This window comes from Colletes gigas, unplaced genomic scaffold (assembly GCF_013123115.1).
Source record: "Colletes gigas isolate AHSC1104 unplaced genomic scaffold, ASM1312311v1 Colletes_gigas_Sc00007, whole genome shotgun sequence".
Lineage (NCBI taxonomy): Eukaryota > Metazoa > Arthropoda > Insecta > Hymenoptera > Colletidae > Colletes > Colletes gigas.
Window position 1 is genome coordinate 231,082 of NW_025106636.1, and position 26,536 is coordinate 257,617.

General features: G+C 35.6%; 2 protein-coding genes across 7 annotated transcripts; one reads left to right on the top strand and one right to left on the bottom strand.

The window, feature by feature from the left end:
* Positions 1-1,269: 1,269 nt before the first annotated feature.
* Positions 1,270-2,614, bottom strand: LOC122396302 (uncharacterized protein F58A4.6). The gene is made up of 3 exons (XM_043394572.1): positions 1,925-2,614; positions 1,726-1,840; positions 1,270-1,558 (listed from the first exon to the last, which is right to left on the bottom strand). Exons 1-3 carry the CDS (start codon positions 2,299-2,301, stop codon positions 1,280-1,282), a joined length of 771 nt encoding a protein of 256 aa, XP_043250507.1. The 5' UTR covers positions 2,302-2,614; the 3' UTR covers positions 1,270-1,279.
* Positions 2,615-4,017: 1,403 nt separating this feature from the next.
* Positions 4,018-26,536, top strand: LOC122396264 (proline dehydrogenase 1, mitochondrial). Of its 6 annotated transcripts, none has more exons than XM_043394489.1 (11): positions 4,018-4,520; positions 14,971-15,179; positions 17,094-17,279; positions 20,230-20,314; positions 20,428-20,612; positions 20,892-21,066; positions 22,582-22,692; positions 22,780-22,911; positions 22,989-23,188; positions 23,274-23,362; positions 23,871-26,536. In XM_043394489.1, the coding sequence occupies exons 1-11, from the start codon at positions 4,215-4,217 to the stop codon at positions 24,074-24,076; spliced, it is 1,884 nt and encodes a 627-aa protein (XP_043250424.1). In that variant the 5' UTR covers positions 4,018-4,214; the 3' UTR covers positions 24,077-26,536. The 6 variants fall into 6 exon arrangements, with proteins under 6 accessions (XP_043250424.1, XP_043250425.1, XP_043250426.1 ...); XM_043394490.1 differs by having other exon boundaries at positions 4,019-4,520; positions 17,094-17,275; positions 20,250-20,314; XM_043394491.1 differs by lacking the exon at positions 4,018-4,520 and adding an exon at positions 12,677-12,737 and having other exon boundaries at positions 17,094-17,275; positions 20,250-20,314.

Here is a 26,536-nt window from a genome sequence, read left to right on the forward strand (position 1 = left end):
CGATGATGAGAGGGGCCAAGTGATGCAGCGGGTAAGTAGAAAACCCGGACCCAATGGAAAGTGCCGTCGGTTGAGTACCCATTGGAGGAGAAGAAAAAGAGGGCGTGTCGAGCGTGCAATGATACAGGACGAACTCCGAGTGTGTGGCCAGATTTGGCACAATTGAGTACATCAACGACGAACTTGTAGCCTAAATGTAAATATGTATGCTCAATTTTGCGTTGGAAAAACCAGTAATTTTACATTTTCAGTTAAATATAAACCAATATTTAACGTTATTTTATTTTTCTTTCGCTAAATGATTTAATCCATTCTCCCGCCAATTTTCACTACCAATACAGGAGCTCAATTTTAAGAGTAACCGTATGTGCTACCAGATGAATCGAATTTTCGTTCATATGTATTTAAGATTGAAGTAGTCACTATTTAAATATTGATATTTATTTTCCAGAAAAGTCAGTAAAATTAATTAGGGGGGAAAATTCTAGGGGAGACGATTATGGACAGAAGTAATATCGATTACACTGATTAGCGAATTGTAAACCGTAGTTCGAATTCTTTACGATCAAACTCTTTTCCTATTTATTTGTTTATTTACACATATTCTGTAATAGGAAATAATAGAGACAGAATTATTTAGCTTTAGTTTGAAAAGTATAAGGCACGATTTATTTAATTTTCTTTAATTGATAAGAAATCCTCTGGGAAAGTCATTATGTGTGAAGAAAGTAACAAAAAACAATTTTTTATGTCGATTCTTTTTATTATTTATTAATTAAAATAGAATTTCATTGGTCTTTTCAACGACATAACCTATATGGCACATTCATCTGAATACAAAAAAATCAAAAAATCAATTTTCTTAAAGTTAGATAATTTATGTTGGTATTGAACCTGTTTTTAAAGCGAAAAAATGGAAAATTTACAAGTTTATAACGTTTGATAGGAAGATTAGCTTGTCTCTTTAGATAAATTAACTTTATATCGATGAAAAAAATATAAATAAAACCTGAAATGAAAATTTTAGATTTAGTTCTTGATGTAGCTTAAGCTTAAGATGATTAAAGATGAAGTATTTCAATTAATAAAATGATGCATAAAATATTCAGAATTGAACATGAAATATCTCTAGGTTTCTTCACGAATTTTGATGGTACAAGAATAGGTATAAAATATGCGAATGTGTTAAAAGAAACATCTTTGGAAAGTACATTTCATTTATTTTTTCAACATAAATACCGAACATAATTTACCTAATTTTAAGTTTCGTTAAGATTGCCTATTTGATTATTACTATAGATGTTTGTTGTTTTTTTCGCATTGAATAACAATATCTGAGTTTAGCCCATATACCTAAACACATATTTTGCAACCGAGTATCATTTTTTTCGATTGAAAATTTATAAATACTTCTTACTATGTTTCTTGAAATTTTTAACTGCCCTTGCTGAATTAAACTTAAAGCAATATATAATTTACAACGAGCGACCATAAGAGGATCTTCGAGGCGGAGTGCTAATATAAACTGCTTTGTAGAAATTTTTCTTGCTACTTCTGCCTGTGTAAAAATACGTTACTCGTGAATTTATGTTATTACATCATTTTAGAAGCATATTATTATTTATTTGAAAAGAAAATGCAATCTGTAATTTGTTAATATCGGTTGTATCAAGCCTATCTTTAATCAAAACATAAATAGCTGAGCAAGTTCATGCATTTACGTACGCAATGTTGAAATTTGTCTCCTAAAGCAGAGAAGGCTCCACCTAAAGTAGATAAACAAGACATAGCATGATTGATTTCTTTCCTTTCTAATGCCATCCGTGTTATCCTTTCATTCCTGAAGCAATTAAAGTATATATCGTTACATATTGTTACATATTGTTTCATGTGTTATGGATACAAGACCGCAATGAAAATTTACCAATTGTAATCTAAGAATTGTTTCTTTGGTGTACGTAATTTCATTAAGATTATCGCTAAATTTATGTTATTCGAAAACTTGTACGCTAAATATTGTGACAATTTTCTAAACACAGCTCTACGATACGTCTGTGACTTTATTATTGTTACAACATACGCTGATAGAAGATAAGCACTATATCCTCTTTTATTTAAACGAATTCTATTTATTTCTACAATATTATTTTCGTTACATTTATTTATATTAGCATCCGTTCGATCTATAACGTTCTTTTCTCGTAATTTTTGTTCGTATCTAATTGCAGAATAAGGTGTAACAATAACACTGTCGAAAATTGTGTTGCCTCTATGAATAATCAATTTTATCGAGTTATCCATTTTCTTTAATTTGTAAAAACAGCTGGCCCTTTAAATGGATTAAAATGTCGCATTAAATGTATGTACGTTACAATATAACGATGAAAATAATACACGTTAAGAATATTTATAACGAATAGTTTGGCAAACACTATTTTACTTTTACCAGTATTGGTTATAAATGTTATATAGGTAAGAAGAAAAGGCAATCTATATTCTGAAAAATAATCAAATCGACATATACTTCCAACATTTATAGTACTTTTTGAAATATTTTGTTCGATATGCAACTTTCTGAATACACGTTTCGAGGTTACAAATTTAATTGAACGTACAGTAACATACTACGCGCGATGCGCATGATAAAGAAGCAGAAATTCTAGGGATAACATGTGATAATGCAAATCACTCGACGAAGCTATTTTCATTTTTTTAAATTTTCAAACGATCATCATGATTTAAGGATGTACAATGAAATTTCACTGAATTATGTCGGGATACTCGTAATAATATTCAAATAATATACTATAATAATCTTGGGATAACCCTTTTAGAATCACTTGAAGCGTGAGTCGAAGTAAACTGTTTCAAAATTTGTAATAATCATAAATAACTACGCTTCTAATGACGATACTTTTTCATGCATGCACATTATATAAAGTATATCTGTAGATTTTAAATATTTTTAGATGCATGCTGTAGAAAACAATTGTTTTAAACATTGTTACGTCCATTTGAACAAAGTGCTTTTATCGATTGTATAATGTAAAAAGAGCTCAGATTAAAAATTAACATGAATATTATATCTGTACATAGAAGTAACGAACAAAAATGGAAATAACATATTGGCTTAAACGAGTAATTTCTGTTTAAATTATGGTTAAATTATCTATCAAGTGATTTCTTTTTAAACAGTCGATTAAAAGAATATTGAAAACAATCTTGCATCTTGGTTGTTAGATTTTATATATTGCGATTATGCAACTATGTGAAAATCGATTAAAAACGCGACGATACGATTGGAATATATTTTTACGATATTGGGATACATGCAAATTAAAGATATCAGAAATAAATAATAGTTTTCTTTACAGAATATTTATAAACGATGTTTACTGTTCAAGACGATTTAATTATTCATTACAATTGTTGCACAATCTATAATTATTTAAAAGCAGGAAAATGGAAAAAATATATACATAAAATGTTATTCGGAAAAGTTTAGTTGCATTTTAAGCAATCGATTATTAGAATATATGTTACAACCTATAAAATAAAATTATTGGATATGGTTCAGGGGAATGTGGAATGCGTTTTGCGCCACTGTGCGCAGTGTACCAGGGCGCAGTTATTGGCATTTCCCAAAATTTAACCGACCAGTCAGGCCGAGGAATCCGAACACGCCTCTGCGGTGGACCAATCAGAGCCCCGGTACCTATTGTTGCGGTATAGTAATTGGGGCAACGTATGCCAATTGAAATTTAATTTGCCGCGTAATATTTATAACAAAATGAAAAAGGGACTGGATGGAAAAATTCGTACCTTTTTTAAAGTGGCCTTCGACTCGATCTTTCGATTAGATTCGATGTTATAAAGAGTAGGGTCGGGAGGTAAGCGCTTGACTCGTACGTCGCTGGATGTCTACGAGTACCCCACCTTGCAATTCGGCCTAAGCTTTGACGAGATATCTCTATTGGTATTGGGGTCTCCGACTCGATCGTGGCAGGTTGGATTTACCCCGTTTTGTCACTGAGAAAATAGCCTTATTCGATAGATACGTTTTACCAGTGGTATAAATCGAAGCATATTAATTCGTTTGTTTCTCAGTAAACATTTTAAGGAAACTTTTCAGCGTTAGACAGGTTACGATTCATTTTAATAAGTGCAGCGTCTCGTTGCTGACATTTCTTACGTTAGACACGCGACGGCAAGGTATGGCGTTTTTGAGAACGGTGCCGCGTTGTAGTGCCGGTAAAAAGCTAAGGAAGTGTGTGCCACTTCCCGTCGGGTTTCTCGAGAACGTAACGAAGCCATCGGTGCAGTTGGTGCAGGTGCACGAACGTGAATACACCGGCGCTACTGCTAACGTGAAGCCGGTTCCACGACAGATCGACCCCTTGGATTTGAAGTTTAACAATCCCGTAGCAGCTTTCAAAAGCAAAACCACGAAAGAGCTTCTTCGTGCTTACGTCGTTTATCAACTATGTTCGATCGGGTATATCGCAGAGAACAATATGACGGTAAGTTCCCATCAGTTCATATATGTATGTACCTATATGCCGTACACGATGACGTTATACGAAAATTATATCCGGTATATTTCTCATAAACGATACGATCCTTCGTTTTCCTCGTAATACATTTTCCAAATCGCATGAAAATGTATCACGTTTATTCTTGCGTGTACCGTGTCCATACGTTTTTCCTGCCGGCTACTACGACACTGGAGAAGGTTATCCTAAAAGATTTCGTCTTTTCCATTAAGATTCGTGTCAAGCAATCGTATAGAATCAACATAAGTGCCAATATCGTTTTCATAGAGATTCTTGTAGGTTGTTCGACTTTACCGTTGATCGACCAAACCGTTTCATTTTTTAATCTTGGTCGTTTTCTTATGTTCAAGATTCAGTAATCGTATTCTCCAACTGTCGATTCGTCGATTCAAAAATAAATCAAAAACCCTTTGTAGCGTGTATTTTTATGAAGCAAAAAAAAAAGAAAAAGAGAAATTGGTTTTTCGATACTAATCTCATTATCAAAACCTTTTTGTGGTAAATCAATAACGGTTTCGTAATACGAGTGACATATGCGTAACTCGAGTAGCAATAATTTGTAAAATCGTGATCCTCGCCATTGTTTAAGCGTTACGGTGGATAGTATAGTAATAAACGGTAATGTGAAAATGTAGGTTTCAGAGCAATGAATCTGTCGTTAGGATTACATTGATAAGATTTGTGTTATTCGCGATTCCGCCAGGCGGAAGTCGTGCGTGGTTTTTGTTTGTTAATTACACGGCACGTACGTGTACACGTTGAAAGAAATGTGTCGGATCGGAAGCAACGTTGATAGTATGTAATGGATACGAAACGTTTCGCTTGGAAATCCCGACAGCCAGAAAACGGTTCGTTAGCTTGGATTTCTCGGGGGATATAAATTTTTTGTATTAATCGGTAGACAGGACAGTGACTTTTTATTAAGAGCATTGGTACTCGTACTCGATTTGTATGTATGACGACGTGGCACGCCGCGTTATTGATTTTAGTAATGCTTAATATGTACATTGAATCGACCTAGCAATTTTGTCGCAAACTTATACCAACCAATTACGTAACTTTCTAGGAATGATCGGTCGAAATGATTATAAAAAAAAATCCATCGTTTTACCGTGCTTCCTAGACTTTGATATTTATCAATTTTTTTTTTATTCCCACTTCTGGTCTTTTTTTTTTTACGTTCATTCGTGCAAGATGCGCGCGTCATTTAACAATACAGGTTTCGCGTTCGAAATTCAACTTTTTCCACAAAATTATTTCCCCAAGCTTTCGTAAAAAGAATCAAAACGAACGCAAAATTTATTCTTGAAGTATTTTAGATTTCACTTTATGTAATATAAAAATGAGAATTCATAATTATGTACGAGTATAATATGAAAATCGTATAGTAATTTATCGTATATTTATTCATAGAATAATTGCAGTTTTTAATAAATTGTTTTATTTTTAAATTTTAATAATACTGCTATGTATTTTTATAAAATGTAATTATATACGTAACCCTTGTATTATGGTTTACAGTTAACAGAAATTTGAAGAGTGTGTGTGGGGCGGGGCATTGGATTCAGAATGACGCAATTTTGAAGTTTAATTCAATATCTTTTGTGATCTAAAGAAATATATCAAATACTTCATAAATGTTCTTGGAGGAAACGTAGTCCAATTACGTAATTTTCAATAATTTCATTGTCCACCATTAGGATAGTATTATTGGTGTTTACGACAGTTCCTGTTTTTCAATGGTTTTTCTAAACAAGATAGTAGTTTTAAAATATTCATACTTTTGTAAAATATTGTCGTGTCGCGTGTCTGTTCGATCGGAAAGCTTAATAACTGTCTGTTCGTCTACCTGGCAAATCTGATCGAGATTTCTATGTCGTATAAATTTGTTGATAAACACTGTCAAGCTATCGCAGGTGTTTATCTACAAGAGCACGTTTGCAAACACACTTGAAACGAGTCAAGAACTGTTTATAAACATTACAAGTGACTTTCGTCGTATTTTGTCGATTGTTCGATACAAACGAACATTTCAAGCAAACATTTCATTAAAAATACTATGTAAAAAACTGCAAAAATGTACGACATTTAATTTAAAGAAGAGGTTAGCACTTGTTTGCTTTCTGGCAAGCTCTAAATAAAATTTTCATTTCTAGCGTCTCAAAGATGCACTTAAAAATGTAAATGCACTTTTTGTTTCTTTTTTTTTTTTGTTGAAATATGTAAAAATGGACAAATTTGAACATTTGTATTCCAACAGTAGAAAACACATATTTGAAATAACAAAAGTTTGTTTCTTTGCTGCACCCATATACTATGCGTTACTTTGGGTATATCGATCGAAACGCGTAGGTGTAAAAATCCTGTTGTTAATTCCGTCCATTTATTTTATTGTTGCTACCATTGTACGTATTGTTATACGTAACGAAAATTTGTCAAGTATATGTGTACGCACGTAGCATAAGGCTGCATGATTCATTTCCTACGTCGAACGTCTAAACCGTGCCGCCGTATTGATTATTATTGATTTTTGAAGTGCAACTCGAGTCGCAGTCTCTCGCTGTTAGTCGGGCGTATCTGCTACGTTACGCGAGCTTTTTTTACAAGAATTGTTTATAATATAATAGTAGACGAACGAGACTGTTAATGCTAATTTGTTGATGGAGACTTCGTTAAAAAGTTATTAACGATTAAAGTTCCGCCCCTACTGAATTTTTTTCTAGAAAGTGGGTAGGATTTCGGGGGTAGGTCTATTCACCAAAAATTATTTTAATTGACCCCCGCAACCGAAAATAATTTTTCCAAAACGATTTGAAATTTTTTTTTTCCGTCGAAAAATTTCACACCTACTCGAATTTTTTTCTCGAAAGTGGGCAAGAATTCAGGGTTATGTCTATTCACCAAAAATGCTTGTAATTGACCCCTGTAACTAAATATGATTTTTTTAGTATGATTTGACATTTTTTAATTTCGTCCAAAAGTTTCAGTACCTACTCGAATTTTTTTCTCGAAAATGGGTAGGATTTCGGGGGTATGTGTATTCACCGAAAATGATTGTAATTTAGCATCGCAACTAAAAATAATTTTTTCAGCGATACTGATGATGGTTAGAAAAATTGGTTTTGCAAGGATATCTCCGGTTTTATAGTCTACTGTAGTTTTCGAAGATCGTAGGAGGCGAATAGCGCCGGCGCTAGGTGAAAATGTGTGGAATAGAGATAGGTATAGCGAAAGTTAGTGCGTCGTTGCATTGGTGCGTTCAGTGCACCTAACCCAGACTGTGTAACCCTGAAAGGCCAACTCAAAAGTGAACTGTAGACCGTTACGTCGTGGAACTGGTTGTTCAGACAGTTGCCAGACGATATTGCACTGTTTCGAAATCTTTCCATAAACATTACGTCGTCTACAGCTGGGTCGTTCAATACCGATCGAACCACGAGAGCGGTTCCGCGCTTAAAAACGAACAGGTAATTGATACAAGGGAACGAGTATCGATTCGTTCGCGCGCCCAGTCATTCTACCAAGAATTGCAAAATTCTACCTTTTTTTTTTTCCGAACATTTTTAAGTCCGAATAATTTGCTTCGTATCTCGAAAATGAACGTGACCAGATAATGAAAATTCCACGCGCGCCACAGATCGATATATCTTAAGTGATATTAAACCGTAAGTTATCCTCCAATCTAGATCTGAATCTTAAATACGAACAAATATCGATATATTAACGGATCTTAATTCGTACGTTTCATTTTTATTTCTTTATCGATCACGATCACTCGGAATTTTCGGTAAAACCTGATAACGGTTTTCTATTTAATTACCAATTTGATCCGTTCAATGAATTTTGATAAGCTATTTTACAATCTAATACAGCGTGTATCTGTTTATGCGTATATTATATACAGAGTGTTCGGCCAACCTTGGGAAAAATTTTAATGGGGAATTCTAGAGATCAAAATAAGACGAAAATCAAGAATACCAATTTGATGATGGAGGCTTCGTTAAAAAGTTATTAACGTTTAAAGTTAAAGTGTGCAGCGCGCACGGTTGCCGTCTCACAGGCGCAACTATAAACGTTAATAACTTTTTAACGAAGCCTCAATTAAAAAATTACTATTCTTGATTTTCGTCTTATTTTGGCCTCTAGAATCACCTATTAAAATTTTTCCCAGGGTTGGCCGAACACCCTGTATGCATATATTTATATGTATACTTATACGAACTTTTTTTATGTATTTGATTTTAATAACACACGGTATAAGTTTGGTCCCAACCTTTTTGGACACCCTGTACATAAGATCACCGAATGAATATCGCGCTAGTAACATATAGAAGGAGGATTTTAATTATTTAAATATTAATTGCAATTGAATTCCGCGGTACGTGTTGCGATCGATCGATCGATCGATTTCCAACGGTGCTGCAAGGTATAATAAGCTGTACGCGTTATGCAACCGTCCTGGAAAGGTTAATTCTACGACACGAAAATATTTGCTGGATTAGGTGACGATTTATGGTTGATCCGTTGTATATACGCAGATGTAATGAAAGAAAGAGAAAGGGGACCCCGGTGTTCTTCATTGAATTCGAGCGAAACGACACGTGATAGTAGTCTCAAGGTCGACCAGTTCATCCGAAATTACTTTACAGATAGTAGGTTCAGAGAATTTCTGGAATAGCAAACTTTCGTGGAACAATATTAACTGATTATCGTTGATCATTAAAAATCGTTTTAAAGAAATAATATAATATAGAGCAACAATGGTCACTGTTAATTAATAATGCTGTAAAATAAGAGGTAATTAAATTATCGAACATTTCTATATTCGACGCTGTAATTCGAACAAATGTCGAGTGTCTGTCTAGACGAAGATCATCGAACGTGTTAATATTTGTCTAATCGTTAAAAGTTCGTAGCTCGATGAGAGTTTAAATGTCGTAGTGAGGGAAGAAAAAAAACTATTCGTGAGAGTTTCCTGTTTTCTCTCTCGTAGAGATAGTGCAAAACGACGTCGAAGCAATAAACGTTTATCGGGTTTGGATTCGTCATCCTCGACGATATAGTACAATTTATATCTTATTAGCAATATAAGACTTTCGAATTGCGATCGTATTTATACAATTCCAATTAACGAATATATGAATATCTTGTATCATATGTATATCTGCTTATCTCTGAACATGCTGGCCGCATAGTTCACCACGCATACTATTTAGAATCAATTGTTGCTCGTAAAAGATAACCCGATGCAACGAATTATCATTCATCGTTACTAATAATCGATTGTATTATGCATTCTTTATCGGTGGTAAACGGAAATAACCACGGCTAATTGTCGATCCAGGATATAATAGACAAATTGTTTCCCAGTTTCTGCAATTAGCATCGAACGATTCGTTTCCTTTTATTTAGGAGAAATTTCAATGAGGGATTCTAGAGGCCAAAATAAGACGAAAATCAAGAATACCAATTTCTTGACGGAGGCTTCGTGGAAAAGTTATTAACATTCAAAGTTCCGCTCGTACTGAATTTTTTTCTCGAAAATACGCATGATTTCGGAGGTATGTGTATTCACCAAAAATGATTGTAATTGATCCCCGTAACCGAAAATAATTTTTCCAAAACGATTTGAAATTTTTGAATTTAATTGTTAATAACTTTTTAACGAAGCCTCGTATTATTTTGGCCTTTGGAATCCCTCATTAAAATTTTTCCAAGGGTGGCCGATTAACCTGTATATGGTATTTTTCTTGCATACACGATGATATTAAAGAGGAATAAGGTCGTCGTGGGCGATAAGAAAACGCCTAATAGTATATGTATCACCAAGAAAGTTGCTGTATCTAGCGAACTTTTTACTATCGTATTACCATAATAAACACTTCTGTAGATACACGGAATGACTCGAGGAATTTATCCACGGTAAATTATAGAGTAAGAAGCCTCGTACAGCCAATAAGGGTTAATTATGCTAAATGTTAATCTCGCGGGAGGATCAATGTTGTAGAATTTTATTGATTCTACCGTATGCATGCGGTGAGAATCCTTGAGGATAGATATTAGTATCGTTAGAGTTATACTAGAAGGTGTCTCATCTCGAATATCTAGAATATTTCTGGCTTCGTTAGAATTTTTCAAGGGGCAAATGTTAAATGATAAGCGTCGACTGTTTTTTCCCAATTATATTTTACGTTTCAAGGTCGTCGACATTACGATAATCCCTTTGAATGAATTCCAGTACCAGTAATTTGTTTGTTGCACGATCAATTAATAAATTCCAACGAAATATTAATATTAATATTAAATACATATTTAATATATAATATATATGTATCTATTAATCTTGAGGTCTATATACATCTATTAAAATATATTAAGAGTCTGATAATATATAATTATTTATGGGTTTGTCGAATATATAATTTATATATTAATATGTAATCGACAATTTATATACAATAAATTTTATATATATAGATTAATATTACGCAAGGTACGCCCGATCGAAAGTTTGTTCAATGATCTTGAACGACATAGTATATTTCTGATCGTGGAGCGTTTCTCGGTAGGACGAATTATCCGGTTTCATTAACATTACATAAAAAATAGGCCAAATAAGATTAACGTCTGGTATGAGAACCGGTTGTAAATTGCCGGTGTCAGTATATTACATTGAGGCGTACGATACCGAACGTGTTAAGTGCTCGTTAACTATTAAGTATAACAAACGTATTCGTTGAACTTTGCATCTCCTCGCAAATGATCAAGTACCCACATTTTGTACGTCTGTGCTGGAGAGGATAAAATGTTCAATTTCATTCGATTTCCATCAAAATAGGTTAAGAAATTAATTTTGCTGAAAATCGAAATATTATTCGAATCGTCTCTCTACTAGTTCTCGCAACGAATGACCATATTTAACACTTCGACTGCCACGTCACCTGTCGGTGATAGGATTCACCATTACGACACTAGAAAAATTAATTCCCAAGTCGTTGAGGGGAACAAAAATAGAATTTGTGAATTCTAACAAGGTTACGGAAACATGTAATGAAACAAATTTTAGGTTATGTAGCCCACAATGGTCCGAAATCGATATTTCACTTCTGCAGAATATTATGTATACGGTTTGTATCCGGCAGCGAAAGTGTTAAAAGGTTACGTATGTCGGGGCAGAGAGTTCCGAAAGAACGTTTGTTGAATGGGAGTTGTTGTGTTGTCGGAATCGAGCGTTGCGCTCGCGTCGGAAATGTTTATCAGCGAAATCGTACACCTATGATTCTCCATTGTTGTGTATCGCGAAGGGAGTCTGCAATCTAAGCATTCGATTCGTCCAACGGTTGGGATTACCATGAATTGCTAGTTCAGTTCTGCGAATACAGGTCAGAGAATCCGATGCTGCGAATCGATACAGCGCGTACTCGATTCTCCGGACGTCGACCGTAGGTAGACAGATACTTACATACGATTCTACTTTTCCTAGTACATTTACAACCAGTACGACGCACACAACGTTTTATATTCATTGTTAAATAATTATCTAATAACGGATCCCTTCCTTTAAATCAATATTCTCGATCGGGTGGACGTCCCAGCGTGAAGTTAGCTTCTGTGTTCGGCGTAGAAATCGATTGTAACGTCGAGTATTCTTGGATTCGACGAACCGTCCACTTGTGCACACATTCGTGCACGATCGTTATCCCCTTTTCGTCGAATACTCTTCAGAAAGGTGTTTCTCGACACTTTTTTCTAGTCTACGAAAATTTCCGATGAAGCTCGTGGGATCGTTTCCTAAAATTACGTTTGAAAATATTAACTAAACCTCGAAGCACGACGTTCTTCGTGCAATCGACAAACTTAGGTTAGTTCGACGCTTAACCGTCCAACGATACTTTAAAGTTTACGAATTGAATTTTCATAAAATTTTCTAAAAACCGTGTAGCAGATGTCGTGTCTACTTAATTCACTAGAAAATAATTTCATTAATCGTTTTCCGATTCTAATTTCCGTATAATTCGTTGCCGATTCAAACGTTCGTACAAAACTGAAATACTTAGTTCTGAAACGAACCACCGATGTCTCTGGTCAATACTGTCGGATTATTGGTAGATTAGTAGAACAATGTAGAATAACGTAGATCACGTTAAAGCAAGAATGTTTTATATGCTGTGAACGAATGTGAATGTAAATCAAAATGTTTTCATTCTTCTAAATCTTAATGTACAATGCCATAATTCCGTGATTCTTGATAACAGTGTACATAGATACAGCTTACAATATTACCCTTGCTACTTCCGCGACTGTTTGCTTATTACGAACTTATCTGTAAGCATATATAACGTTGGCAAACTATATTAATTTTCATAATACTGTTATCATCATGGTTATATAAATATTAGCCGTCGTACGAGTTTGTTTATCTGTAAATATTGTCCATTAGTACGAATAATACGTTTATTTGTACATACGTAATACGTGCACGATTCTTTACGTACCAAAATTAACCTAAAAATAGGCGCGATTAACCTAAAAATAGAAAGAAACAAAAATACGTGTAAACGTGTCGAGAAGATTGTTTGCTTTTATGAACGCGATCGCGAATGAAAATTTCGATCGACGAACAATTTAATAATAGCGGTGTCGCCATAAAGGCCGAAAACAATTAGAGATTAGATACAAGACAAGTCGAAATTTCCCCTTTAACGCTTGATTTCTACGATTGCAACGAATTATTTCGTGAAACCCACGAAGATCGAATCAATGAAGAGGAAACGTGTTCGTAATTACGAACCCTTTGGTGTTTGCATCATAACGATCGATCGTTCTATTTCAAGACTCGGAATTAATTACGTTCCTTTGTTGTTCTGTTTATTTCAATTGATTATTCTTTAAATTATTCTATCGTTCGCTACGGGGCTTTAATATAACCTTTAACGTAATTTGCTAAATTCATTAACCTCGTAAAAGAAAAAGGAAATCGTTATTATAATTTTTTATAAATAAAAAAAAAAAAAAACAAGAGGAGGGAATCTATTAAATATTTACAAATGTGAAATTTTTAATTTGTTCGATTGTTGGAGCGGTTTCGATCGCGATTAGAATTGTGCTGTTTCCGCGCGTACTTTTCACGGTTGATCAGGTGCTGCCCTCTTTCGCATAATTAATGATCGATGGATTCGACAATTGATCGTTATCGAACGACAAGGGAATAAAAATCCATCAAAATAGTCATAAAATGAATCATAATTCTAACGTGTAATTTGTAGAATAGGAAGTTAAAATAGAGAACGATAAATAATATAAATAGAATGAACGTAGTATGCATTTACTGGTTGTTATCGATGCTCGTAATACGATACATTGTTAGGCGACTATATTTCCGAGAAATTCGCATAAGTGGAATCTTGGTAAGAAGTTGCATTTCGTGCACGTTACGAAGGGCAAATAATACGGAATCATGAGAAAATTAAATTAAAGACCTTTTAAATCGAAGGAAAATTGCAATTGGACGATAAATAGTTGCTGTTTGATTACAAGCAAGCTGTTAATAAGACGAGTTTAGAAGATATTTATTATGACGTTTTACGATGCGTTATACGTGCGTAGATTGACGTAATAATTTGCATATGCAAATAGAAAGTAACGTTCGGTGTAACAACTGTCGAGAAAAGAGGAACATTTCATTTCTTCGATCGTAAATTACGACGATCGTATACGCAAAGACTGCTCGCATATTTTGGTTAACAAATTCCAAGATCAATTGTGTCTAGAATGGGAGACGTTTCAAATATTATTTATAAGTTTTACCTACAACGTAACCGAGTTCACAAAATAAAATAAATCCGGGAACTGAAAAGATCCAGTTTTATGCGACAACATTAAAGCGTAACGTAATTGCAAAAACGATTATAGTAAATCCAACCATGCAGTGTGGTTTCGTGTCGGTATTGCGTAATCGGTATGTAACGAATTCTTGCGAAAAATACTTAAACTTTATTTTACCATCGTACGATTTCGTATTTTTATCTGTACATTTGCGTCAATTTTATGTTCGCGGTTTTTTTAAACTAATTACAGATTGAATAATGGCTCAATGGTATTCGTGGTTATGTACCTTTTCCATGTAATAGTTTCGCAGAATATACATATGTACAAAACGAATGGTATCAATGTTTTCGTTCTTTTATTATTATTATTTTTTTTTTTTTAGGAGGCTTCGTTAAAAAGTTATTAAAAAATGAAATTCAAAAATTACAAATCAGTATTCTTGATTTTCGTGTTATTTTGGCCTCTAGAAACTCCTATTAAAATTTTTCTCTGATCACTTTCCTAATCATTTTTGCTGTGTACTTTTTAAGTGTTATAAGGAAATTCGTTTAGTGGATTTGAAAAGAAGGTATCATTTCGTTTGTTTCAGCTGATGAAAATCGCCAAGCAGGTGTTTGGCGAGAGGCTTTTCACGAAGCTTATGAAGGCTACATTTTACGGTCACTTTGTCGCCGGAGAAGACGAGGTGCAGATCACTCCTGTCCTGGATAGGTTACGACAGTTTGGTGTAAAACCAATCCTAGATTACTCCGTCGAAGAGGATATTTCGCAGGAGGAAGCGGAACGTCGTGAAATACAGTATGTTATAATAGTTTTAATTCGTCAAATAAATCGACGTATCTTCGACGTTGATCGTCGTGGACATCAGCGATTTATTTAATCTTTAATCTTTAATCTATCGCGATATCCGAGATTATCCGTTTCATCATAATCGTGAATTGTTCGTTTGATTAAATTTTGCCCAATGTCGAGTAACTGAGTGCACGTGGATTTCACGTTGTTACCAGTCCAAACTACGATGATATTTGCCACGTGTTTACACAATTAAAAAGTTGATTCACTTTTTGTATAGATGTAGAAGAAGAAGAAGTATCGGTAGATTCGAATTTACTAGATTTATCTAATACTTCTAATTGTGTAAATGTCTTTGGCATAAAGACACCAATTTAAACGACGCATTACAATATAATTGTAGATCGACGGATTTCCAAAACGTTCGGACGCGACACAATTTTCTGTTCGATTTTCTCATGTAAGCACGCACGATTCTGTGGTTCGCGAAGCAGAGCCCAGAATGTTGCACGTGTTCCCCCTACGGGTACACGTGTACACTAACGAAGGGGGCGAAAAGGTTGCGTATCGTGACGCGACAGGAATCGTACGATTGGTGGAACGACAACGGCAGCGCCACATTTTACCAATCGTGAGTCACCCGTGTCTTACGACCGATCGAAAGACTCGCGATCCGATTGGCGGAGACGGCCTTGAGGCTCTGGTATTCTCACCAATTGTCGGTCGGGAAATTTCGCACCACGTGACAATGTTTTCGCCCCCAGAAAACACACGCGTGAATGAACCGTCGTGATTTGACGCGCGTTTCGACACGTGGTGTGACACTTGTCACGTGTTCGTGCACGTCTCACGCACATGACTTAACGCACAAAGAAAAATATATCGCTTTAAAAAATTATTAAATTATTTTGCAAACGATCACGCGATAATTTCAAATGCATTAAAAAAGTTGCAAATATGTGTAAATTATTCGACCTATTTAAGAATCGATGGTATTCGTCGTAAATAATTGATTACTTTTTGAAGAAATATATTTACTTTTATCGCGTCTTCCGTTCTCGCGCGAATCAGTGAAAATCCCATGAATCCGTGCATGAGTCATGTACGTGAGACGTGCACGAGCACGTGACGAGCGACGTACCACGTGTTGAAAGTGCGACCACGTGACATTCACGTGTGTGTCACGGGAGCAAAAACATTGTCGCGAGGCGCGAAATTTTCCGATTGACAAAATCCGGGCACGGGTGAGTCGATTGGTAAAAATGCCACATTCTCGACGCCGTTCCGCCAATCGGAAGTCCGCGCCATACGCTCGTCACGTGACACCACGCTACTTCTTTATCTTCCCTGTGTTCACACGTGAACGCAGACTCATAATCTACAGAATTCCGAGGAGCCCTTTCCGCTTCTCCCCCCACCTTTCCCAGTCGTAGAAAAACAAAGGCGCGAAGATTTTTGCTGGCCCGCTCGCATGGACGTAAATAAAAAGATAATACACAAATTTTCCGCTGGAAATACGTTTGTATTCGGCGCTCCAGCGTGTATAGTCGAGCGTGGTATCGCAATAGGAGCGGTGGGGGCGCTGGGGTGAAACGTGTCTGGCGTAACTGGACTTGGAACAGATGCTGAAAAAGTGACCCTAGCCTCCTGTCGTCAGAGGGTCAAACTACTGGGCAAACTTTGCCAGCGATAAGATTATTTCAAAATGCGACTCTACGTTTCGGTTATTAATTATATAATTTTTTCGACAATGCTGACGATCCTTATGTTTTCCGATTCATTAGGAAACGATGTAGCAAATTTTCAAACGACTTCTTTTTTCCCCCGAAGAAACCTAACCCAGACTTAACCCTCTGAGACAATAAGATAATTTTATAATATGTATACGCGTGTAATAACACGGATGAATGTTGATTGCAGAGCTTCCGTGTCAGAAGCAGGGGACGAGAAGAGGGAAGGTCCGCTGAAAAAGTACCATGTCGCGAAACCGTTCGCCGATCGTCGATACAAAGTGTCCTCGGCGAGGACGTATTTTTACCTGAACGAGGCTTCCTGCGAGCGTAACATGGACATATTTATCAGATGCCTGGAATCCGTCGCGGGTGAGTTTACATCGTGCAGAACGAACGATACATCTCCGTACAAATAATTAGAAATTCATCTCCACGTGATATCGTGGGGGAGCTTGACTTTCGAAACGATTGAATTTCGCAGCGACTGCTTGGCATCGAACTGTTTCGGACTCGTTGGTCACCCGTCAGAGATAGGAAAAATTTGAATCGAAGCGTGTAACGAGCAAAGAGGGCTAGAAAGTAAACTGCAGTCGAATCGAATTCAACTGGCTGTTCGAGGTCATCGAGGAGTCGAGCCCGCTATAACGATTAGTTACCCCCACCATTTTGGTTTCTTACATCTGCGCAGAAACTTGCACGCACGCTACCCGTCGATACAATAGGAAAAGAAGCGGTTGATTCCTGTTTCTAACGAGGGAAATTTTAATTCGCAAATTTTACAAGAGATTATTCTTTTCCCAAGAATCAGCCAGATTTGGTTCAAGTCTACGTTTATAAAATATCCTAAAATTCGTGACACGAATTGTCTGAAAAGTTTCCATTGGGAAGCCTCGATACCGCGAAAACTGTCTAACGATTAGCAATCGACGAGTTTTATTACTGTCAACAAGTTCATTTTTTCTTTTCTGGATGATTGTGTCTAGGTTTTTTTGACAAGCGTGTCACATAAATTTCGCATGTGTAGTTAACGTTATTAATTCTCGAGATTAGCGCTTATCGCGAGTAACGGTTTATCGGCTCCTTCATAAATCACTTTAACTTTAATTATTCGGTGTAGAGAATTTGATATCAAGCGGTAATAATGCGGGTAAACGGTCCAATGATTGATCGAATATGTCGTAGACGGAGTCGGAAAAATTTCATTCACGTACGATGACTAAGAATCTGGTTGTATTCTCTGTGGTGAAGTTCCACTCGTAATTAAACTTTTTCTATATAAATCTCACCATTTTATTTCCAAGTATTCTCAAACGTTACTGTTGCTATACTTGTACACAATTGTCTCAAACGAATTGGTCAAATATCGAATAAGAATATTCGTCCAAGTCTTTGTATCGAGCACAGTGAAATTTGGAATATTTTAATGACAAATTCACAACTCGAGTAGTTTTAACACCGTGCTAATGGGAACCGAGTCTTAATCGGTGCATGAGAGCTCGTTGTGTCCAAGATTAGTATCCAGACGTGTATGTATGTGGGAACCACGCGAGAATCATATTCTCGAATATTCTAAAGCAGCACCAAAACTTAGTTTTGGATAGTTAAAGCAACGTTCTCGAATAGCTGCATCTCGAGTGAAATTAAAATTAGATAGCGACCACGTTCCTAGAAAACCTACAATGACCACAGAGCCTAACAAGACGCTTGGTAACCGACAATAAACATGAAAAATATACCTTTCGCTCGTGCTAATAAGCAACCGTGTAACATTGAAACGAATTTCTATTTTCTTGCGTCCGAGACACGTCCATTTTCTCTTCGAGCGTTCGTATTTGTCGCTCGAATTTTAAGAAATTTTTTTTTCTTTTTTCCACCGTAAATACGGTTCCGTCTCCGTCTCCGGTGTCTCGGACCAAATTTTTAGCTGATAAACTTTGGAAATTTTGCAAGACAAGAACGCGCGAACGTATATCGTCTATAAATATCTCCTCTAGGGTATCTTGTTTTCTGCTAACCGCCCAAATAACGTGACATAACGGTGCTCGGTGACCACCGGAAAAATTTACTATTCGCACGAATAATATTAATTTATCACCGCTTGTAAATTATTACCGCGGTGGTGTTTCGTCACCGCGGAAATTTCTACGAGCTTGGGAACTTTTAACAACAATCTAACACGTTCTCGAGTGCCCAGATAACGACGACTAGACTTTGTTTACTTACAATCGAAGCTCGAAAGTGTACGGTGATTGCATTATAAAACGGTATCGTGAATTGTCGTTAATTTTTCAGCGGACGACAATGACTCATTGAACTTGACATTTTCTACGATGTCAATTACCACTAATTTTCAAGTTGTTTCCTGTCCTGGTAAGACCAAAAAAATCTCCTTATCCCTTCCTCACGGCCTTTGGTAAACTCTTCTTCCGCATTTTTTGCAAGAAAACCGACTTCTGCTTGCTCGTTTATTCATATTTCGAGAATACACGCAAGTTTTTTGAGTAAAAGATACTAATGTTAATTTTAAAAATTTTAATTTAAAAAAAAAAAATTAAGTAAAATTATTATTAAATACCACATTCGATAACAAAAAAAATTGTTGACCCACGTAACCGAAAATAATTTTTCCAGAACGATTTAAAATTTTTTAATTTTTTCGAAAAATTTCATACCTTCTCGAATTTTTTTCTCCAAAAGAGGGACAATTTCGAGGGTATGTCTAATGACCAAAAACGTTTGTAATTGATCCCTGCAAATAAATATAATTTTTTTAGTGTGATTTGAAATTTTTTAATTTTTTCGAAAAATTTCACACCTCGAATTTTTTTCTCGAAAATGGGTCGGATTTCAGGGGTATGTGTATTCACCAAAAATGATTGCAATTGAGTCCCGCGATCAAAAATAATTTGAAATTTTTTAATTTAATTTTTTAATAACTTTTTAATGAAGCCTCAATCAAGAAATTTATATTCTTGATTTTCGTTTTATTTTGGTCTCTAGAAATCAAAATCAGATCGAGTCTTAATATGTCTAGTTCCGGTGATAAAGGCACGTCTCCCGATGATTCAGTTTAAATTAGAACTCGAGATATCGTATCAGCCATTTGGATCCGTTCTTTTAAATAGATCGAATGTGTTATTAAATAACTTGTACAATTTTTATGATTTTCTACTTAAAAGAAAATTTGTATTCTCGAACGACGAGTAAAAAGTTTTATGGTTTCTGTTGTAAAAAATGCAGAAAAAAGCTTATTTTTCCAATCCAATTTGTACAAAGTTCCTTTAATATAAATTTCGCTCGACTTAAATAATTATTCTTCTAAGCCTTCTTTATTGTCCCGCAGGTGCCTCGATGGGTGTTGGTTTCACTGCCATTAAATTAACAGCACTTGGTCGACCACAGCTTTTGGTACGTACATATTTTTTTTTCTGTCTAAATACTCTGAAGACACATAATCATTAAGAAGAATTAAATGTGCTGGACGGTTATGTAACCAACGTATATGTTTGATCATTTTTCAGCTACAATTATCAGAAGTAATTATGCGAGCACGACAGTACATGTCTGATGTTGTTGGCGGTGAGGGGGCCGTCTTGACTCATCACGCAAAACCAGACGATTTTATGAAGAAATTCGAAGAAGCACACATTAAAGACGCAGCGCCAGTACAAAAGTTCCTTCAAAAAATCCAATCGGATAAAGAGGGGTAATTTATGAGAATCTGTTAATTATATACAATAAAATCCCTTACCAGTTCTATTTCATAGCATACATAAACGTAGATCGTCTTTCTAAATACGTTTTATGGTACTCTCATGTCCAATGCTATCTGACTTAAATCTAGCTCTACTAACAGATAATTAAAGTTGATATAAGTCTTTTTGAATTGTTCAACCTTTGGTGATTTACCAAGGAAGGGTGAAAGTTCATTGGTTCAATCTAAAGCCAAGATTTGTCATTAAGAAACACACTTTTCTGATTCCAGTGTTATTCACTTGTTCCCATGGAGTGGTATTCTGGACGAAAATTATGAACTCAGCGAAACGTTCCAAGTACCAGATATTAAAACGGGAAAGATGGTGAGGTTGATGTCACAGCTCACATCAAAGGAGGAAGAAATGTTCAGGAACATGATAAGACGTCTGAATAATATAGTCGCGGTACGGATATATAAAAATAAAATAAAAGAAGTATATTAGACATTGTCAATGTCAGTATTAGCGCTTTCTCGGACCTCTGATGAACCATAGTTACAATGCTAGGCGAATCCGTTGAAATCATTTTTCAAAAGGATAACGGCTTACGACTGGAAGCCTCTAACAGTTTCAGCTGCATTGTCAGTGCCTTCATGATGACAAATATTAGGTCTGTGGGAAAGTTCTGTCATTTTTCTCGCTCTATACAGTGTTATACTAATACAAAACTCAGACAATTTATTTATTCCATGTTCGGACCAGTCGTTAACCATTGCGCACATATTTTTATTGTGGGGCAATTTTTTATGATAAACATTCAAGACATCTTTTAAAATATCTTTCTTTTGATACAGACTTTGGCAGAAAAATATGCAGTTTCCTCGCTTTGTACCTTTGACTCTATCGTCCTTCCACGAGAAGGAGGCACCGCGTGTTTGCATCCCCCACTCTTGCTGCAGTCCGCTGATTGGCTGTTTTCGACCAATACCTGTGAGTCAGCGGACTGCAACTGGAGTGGGGATGTAAACACTCTGTGCTTACGTCTCGTGGAAGGGCGATACTGCAACAAACTTTTCAATCCTTCTCTCATCCAGTAAGGATTACACGAAATCTTTTGTTCAACCGAATTGTCTGTAGCGTAGAATCACTGTAGTTGGTCGAACAGTAGACTTTCGAGCAAGAAAGATAATGTTTCACGATTGGAAACATTCGACACGATTGTAGTCGGTTTCTTCCGTAAACGAGTGATCGTATCCCGCTTTTCAACATTATTCATTACTACGGAGATACCATTTGTCACATTCGCTTGTAACGATAACTTACTGTCACGAAATTAATTTACGCAGCAATAACATTTAAGTATCTACTCGTATGGATTTTTTACGCAAAATTTTCATCATTATTCGTCGAACGTTATCTCGGTAATTATAATTAATTTTTGACCCCGCGTATCTTGATAGTTTTTTTTATTCGACGATCCGAAAAGATGACCCTCGTATCTCGACGAAAGAGGCAATATATTACAAGCTAATTGTTACGTAAATACCAAGTGACGTTTATTAGTCGAAACTTTGTTTTTTATGCGATGATTAGTTTGCAAGTAAATGTTTTTAATCGACGAAGTTAATTGTTTGTACCGTTCTTCCACAAGAAGACGCAGCATGTTTACATCCCCACTCCTGCTGCAGTCCGCTGACTCAGGCATTGGTCGAGAACGGTGACAGCCAATCAGCGGGCTGCAACTGGAGTGGGGATGTGGAAGGACGATACATACCAGAGTATTCTAGGATCAAATTTATAAGTATATAAATGTGTGCAGTGTGAAAAGTTGTTTTGGTATATTCACTGATGGAAACTAGAAAAATGAAATCGTGTAAATATCATCGCGATACGTAAAAACGACAGGTCTTTCCCAAAGATTTAATATAATAAGATTACTTTGTTTGTCAACGGAGACAGAATTGGTGACTTGTGTTGCAGGTGGCCGATAAATTAAATGTGCGTATAATGATAGACGCAGAGCAAACGTATTTCCAACCAGCGATTTCACGATTAACGTTGGAAATGATGCGCAAGTACAATACAGATAAGGTAACAATTTTATTATCATAGATATGCCGTTATCACTTAATAAATTTTCAGTGAATGATTTCTGAATCCCAATGGTCTACTCCATAGGCCGTGGTCTTTAATACCTACCAGACGTACTTGCAAGAAGCATATAACGAGGTGAAAACGGATCTCGAACAAGCTCAACGTCAGAACTTCTACTTCGGAGCTAAGCTTGTTCGCGGCGCTTACATCGAGCAGGTAACGCTTTCCATTCGTTCAACCAAACTACAAATTGATTCTTTCGAATTCATTAAAATATTGAATGGTTCGCGTAGGAGCGAGCAAGAGCGGCAGCTATGGGCTATCCCGATCCGACGAATCCTTCGTACGACGCTACAACCGAGTCCTATCATAAGACGCTCATGGAGTGCTTGAGGCGGATGAAACAGTACAAAGATAAAGGCGAGGATCCTAAAAAAATTGGAATTATGGTCGCATCCCATAACGAGGATACAGTACGCTTTGCGATTGAAAAGTATGTAAATGACTGAAAAAAAAGAAAAAAATACTTATCGCTGCCTTGTTCGATAAATTTGAAACGATAATTTATGTTTGTTCAGAATGAAGGAAATAGGAATCTCACCTGAAGATAAAGTAATCTGCTTCGGTCAATTACTGGGAATGTGCGATTACATAACGTTCCCATTAGGTATAAAACTTTTTTTCTACTTAACGACACGAATTAATCGCGTGCAAAATATAAATACGTTACGCGCTAATGTTGTTGTTGTGTCGTCCTTCGGCGAGTACAAGGCACAGCGTGTTTATATCCCCGCTCCAGTTGCTGTCCGCTGATCGACTGTCGTCGAGCCTCGTCACCGTTCTCGACCAATGCCTGCGAGTCAGCGGACTGCAGCGGGAGTGGGGATGCAATCACGCTGTGTCTTCTTCTCGTGGGTGAATGGTACTTAACCCTTTCGCTACTACGGGTAGCTAGACGTCAATCGCTCTGCATAAGATGCCCCGTATTGGATATAGGATATATGATATATGATATATGATATATGAAATATATGAAATATATGAAATATATGATAAACACCGTCAAACCAATTTGGGTTGCAGTGAAGCGAAAAGGGTTGATTTTGGCACGTAGCGTATTATCACGCATGTGCAAAGATTTTTAACACGATCCACGTACCGTTGCTAAATTTCAGGTCAATCCGGATATTCGGCGTATAAATATATTCCCTACGGTCCAGTCAAAGAAGTATTACCGTACCTTTCACGGCGCGCGCAAGAGAACCGAGGCATACTTAAGAAAATCAAGAAAGAGAAACGCCTTCTGTTATCCGAGATCGTAAGACGCATCGTGCGTGGTGAGATATTTTACAAACCGAAAGGAAACTACACTCCTGTCTGAGCGGCTGATTAATCACGTTGCACAGACAGATTCGAAGTATCAAACTTAAGTAGTGATTGTAAATTATTAGACTCTTGTGGTACGCAGAGCAACGCGCGCGCGTGTGTGAATGGAAGTATATGCAGTGTTATTCATTACACAAAGTTGCCTCAGTGTGACGTTATCAAGTGCAAACTGCTCAATATCGCACCATGTGGTAGAACTATGTTCATTGCTCTTTATGTCCGTTATAAAAAAGAAAAACAAAAAAACCGTCGATTGGTAATCGTTTACGACTTTTAAAAACACGCTTTGTTAAAAAAAAGAAAGAAAAAAAAAACAATATGTCGTGTTCGATATTACGATCGCATAAAATATCGAACACGCACATTTTTATCGATCAAAAATTTGCATACGGATCCAGAAAGTATATCGAAATTATCGTAATCTCATTCGCGACGACGACGACGACCCTTTCACGTTATTTTTCTTCCCGAGATTTTTTTACAAAGGATAACATCGAATTCGATCGATAAAAATTTCTACCCGAAATGGAACAAATATAGCCTTGCCTGAAACGTACTAGGTTTGTTATTAATATTTTATTTAAGAATCTCGTTGTGCGCACGCGCACGATTTATTTATAGTGGACATATTTAAATATTTTTTGACATACGTTCTTTAGTATTTTGTTGAATGATATAATTCCCCGTATGAAAATAGGCAATTATATAAAGTTATGTCCATAGCGAGCTGCATTTAATTAAGTGAAATACTCGTGTGTGGAATTAACATTCAGCCCACTTCCATGCTTTATGCGTAGTTACCAAGAACGGATTTAACCAAAGTGATAGTATTGGCAAATACTAGAGAATGCAAGTCATAATACCTAGGGTCTATTTGGTCCGAGTGGAAGTGTTTTTTGCACATTATCAAGGAAAATGGCTCTTATAAATTTTTAGCAAACGAATGATATGGTCTTTAAAAGATTGGAAATGTTTCGTTAAATTTTCTGACGCGACGATTATTACACGTGTATAAGAGTCATTTTTTTCTGCGTGCACAATTACTACGCGTGTTGAAACAAACGTTAAGTAATCTTGGGCTGAAACAGTGATAAGCTGCGAATTAGGAATTGAAAGAGTCCATAATTATGACACGTTGTATAAGTTTTTAATTCACGTTGCTTCAGCCTAAAGTTGCTTTCTCTTATCGAATAATAATAATCATAAATATACAATGCTGTTTAAAAAACGATGCGCCCCCCATGAAATAATATGGCTCATACACAGTTCTGTGTTAATTTTTCTTTCTAAGAATTAAAATTAATTTTAAGAAAAATTAATCATCAAAGAAGTTTTATAATTTATAAATAATAAATTGTTCTCAAGTTTTACGTAATGGTTTTTACGTATCGAATGACGAATCCTGTACTTTTGATTAGCCGGTATTATTCGTATTGTTTCGATCGTCTTTTTTTTTTGTAAAGGAAACGATGAATAATATTTGCACTGAATTATTTTTTTTCTTTTGTTTACAATATTTCAGTTTCAATTCGTTTATCGAAATATTATTTGATGCGCTTAAGGATGCTGTTTGTATTGCTAGCAATGAAAATAATTCGACCTTTGGTGGATAATTTCCATGCAGTTGGATAACACTTCGATATTTTCTCGTCAGTATTTAAAAAGAAAAAAAAAATATCAAACTGTAACATCTTCGTTTGACAGGATTCCCTTTTCTTTTCTTTTTTTTCTTTTTTTTTTTTATTAATCAACGGTTAAAATTACAAAGATACAATTTACAATTGTTGTAAACGTCTCTCGTCTTGTTTTATATAATATACAAACGTACAATTTTATATGATCTCCTGTGTTATATTACTATGTAATCGCATTCAGAATTTGTATGTAGTTTGCATTTGCAACTGTCAAAAGAAATATGTATTTTGTTCTATAGAACAGACGTTTTGTAGATTTATGATTTTATCGAGATTAAGTTAATCTCCGAAATATCATGTTATACTTGCAACCTAAGAAGAAATTTAATCGATGAATAAAGGGGCATTGTTGAAGTTATACAGGCTATAGCTAAATGTTTTTATGTGGCTAATGGTATGTTGAATGTGAGTGATTTAGATATAATTCTACTTGTTATATATTTAGTGTTCGGCTGTTACGTCGATACATTAATTAACTTCTACACGTCTCGTGATGATGACAATAATTTAGGTAGATAATGTTATAAAAAACTTATACGCTGTAAGTATAAAAACTACATGCCATGATGGATTGCATTTGTCATCACCTATGAAGTTAAATTTATAAAAAGATAATTTTTTTTAAACGACACGAGATTAGTAAATGAAAAGGATCTAGTAGAAAGTGAATAAATAATGACTATCTTCGTACAAAATTATACGAATCAATATACAATTATATACACAAAGAAACGTTCCATTACTGCGAACGTGTATTTTGC

Bases quoted from the DNA above. Each gene is read 5' to 3' on its own strand.
- LOC122396302 (XM_043394572.1), bottom strand. From the start codon at position 2,301: ATGGATAACTCGATAAAATTGATTATTCATAGAGGCAACACAATTTTC. The intron at 1,841-1,924 runs GTAAATTTTCAT...TAATTGCTTCAG, and splicing joins CAATTCTTAGATTACAATTG to GAATGAAAGGATAACACGGA. The intron at 1,559-1,725 runs GTACGTAAATGC...ATTTTTACACAG, and splicing joins GAGACAAATTTCAACATTGC to GCAGAAGTAGCAAGAAAAAT.
- LOC122396264 (XM_043394489.1), top strand. From the start codon at position 4,215: ATGGCGTTTTTGAGAACGGTGCCGCGTTGTAGTGCCGGTAAAAAGCTA. The intron at 15,180-17,093 runs GTATGTTATAAT...TGTTGATTGCAG, and splicing joins GCGGAACGTCGTGAAATACA to AGCTTCCGTGTCAGAAGCAG. The intron at 20,315-20,427 runs GTACGTACATAT...ATCATTTTTCAG, and splicing joins TTGGTCGACCACAGCTTTTG to CTACAATTATCAGAAGTAAT.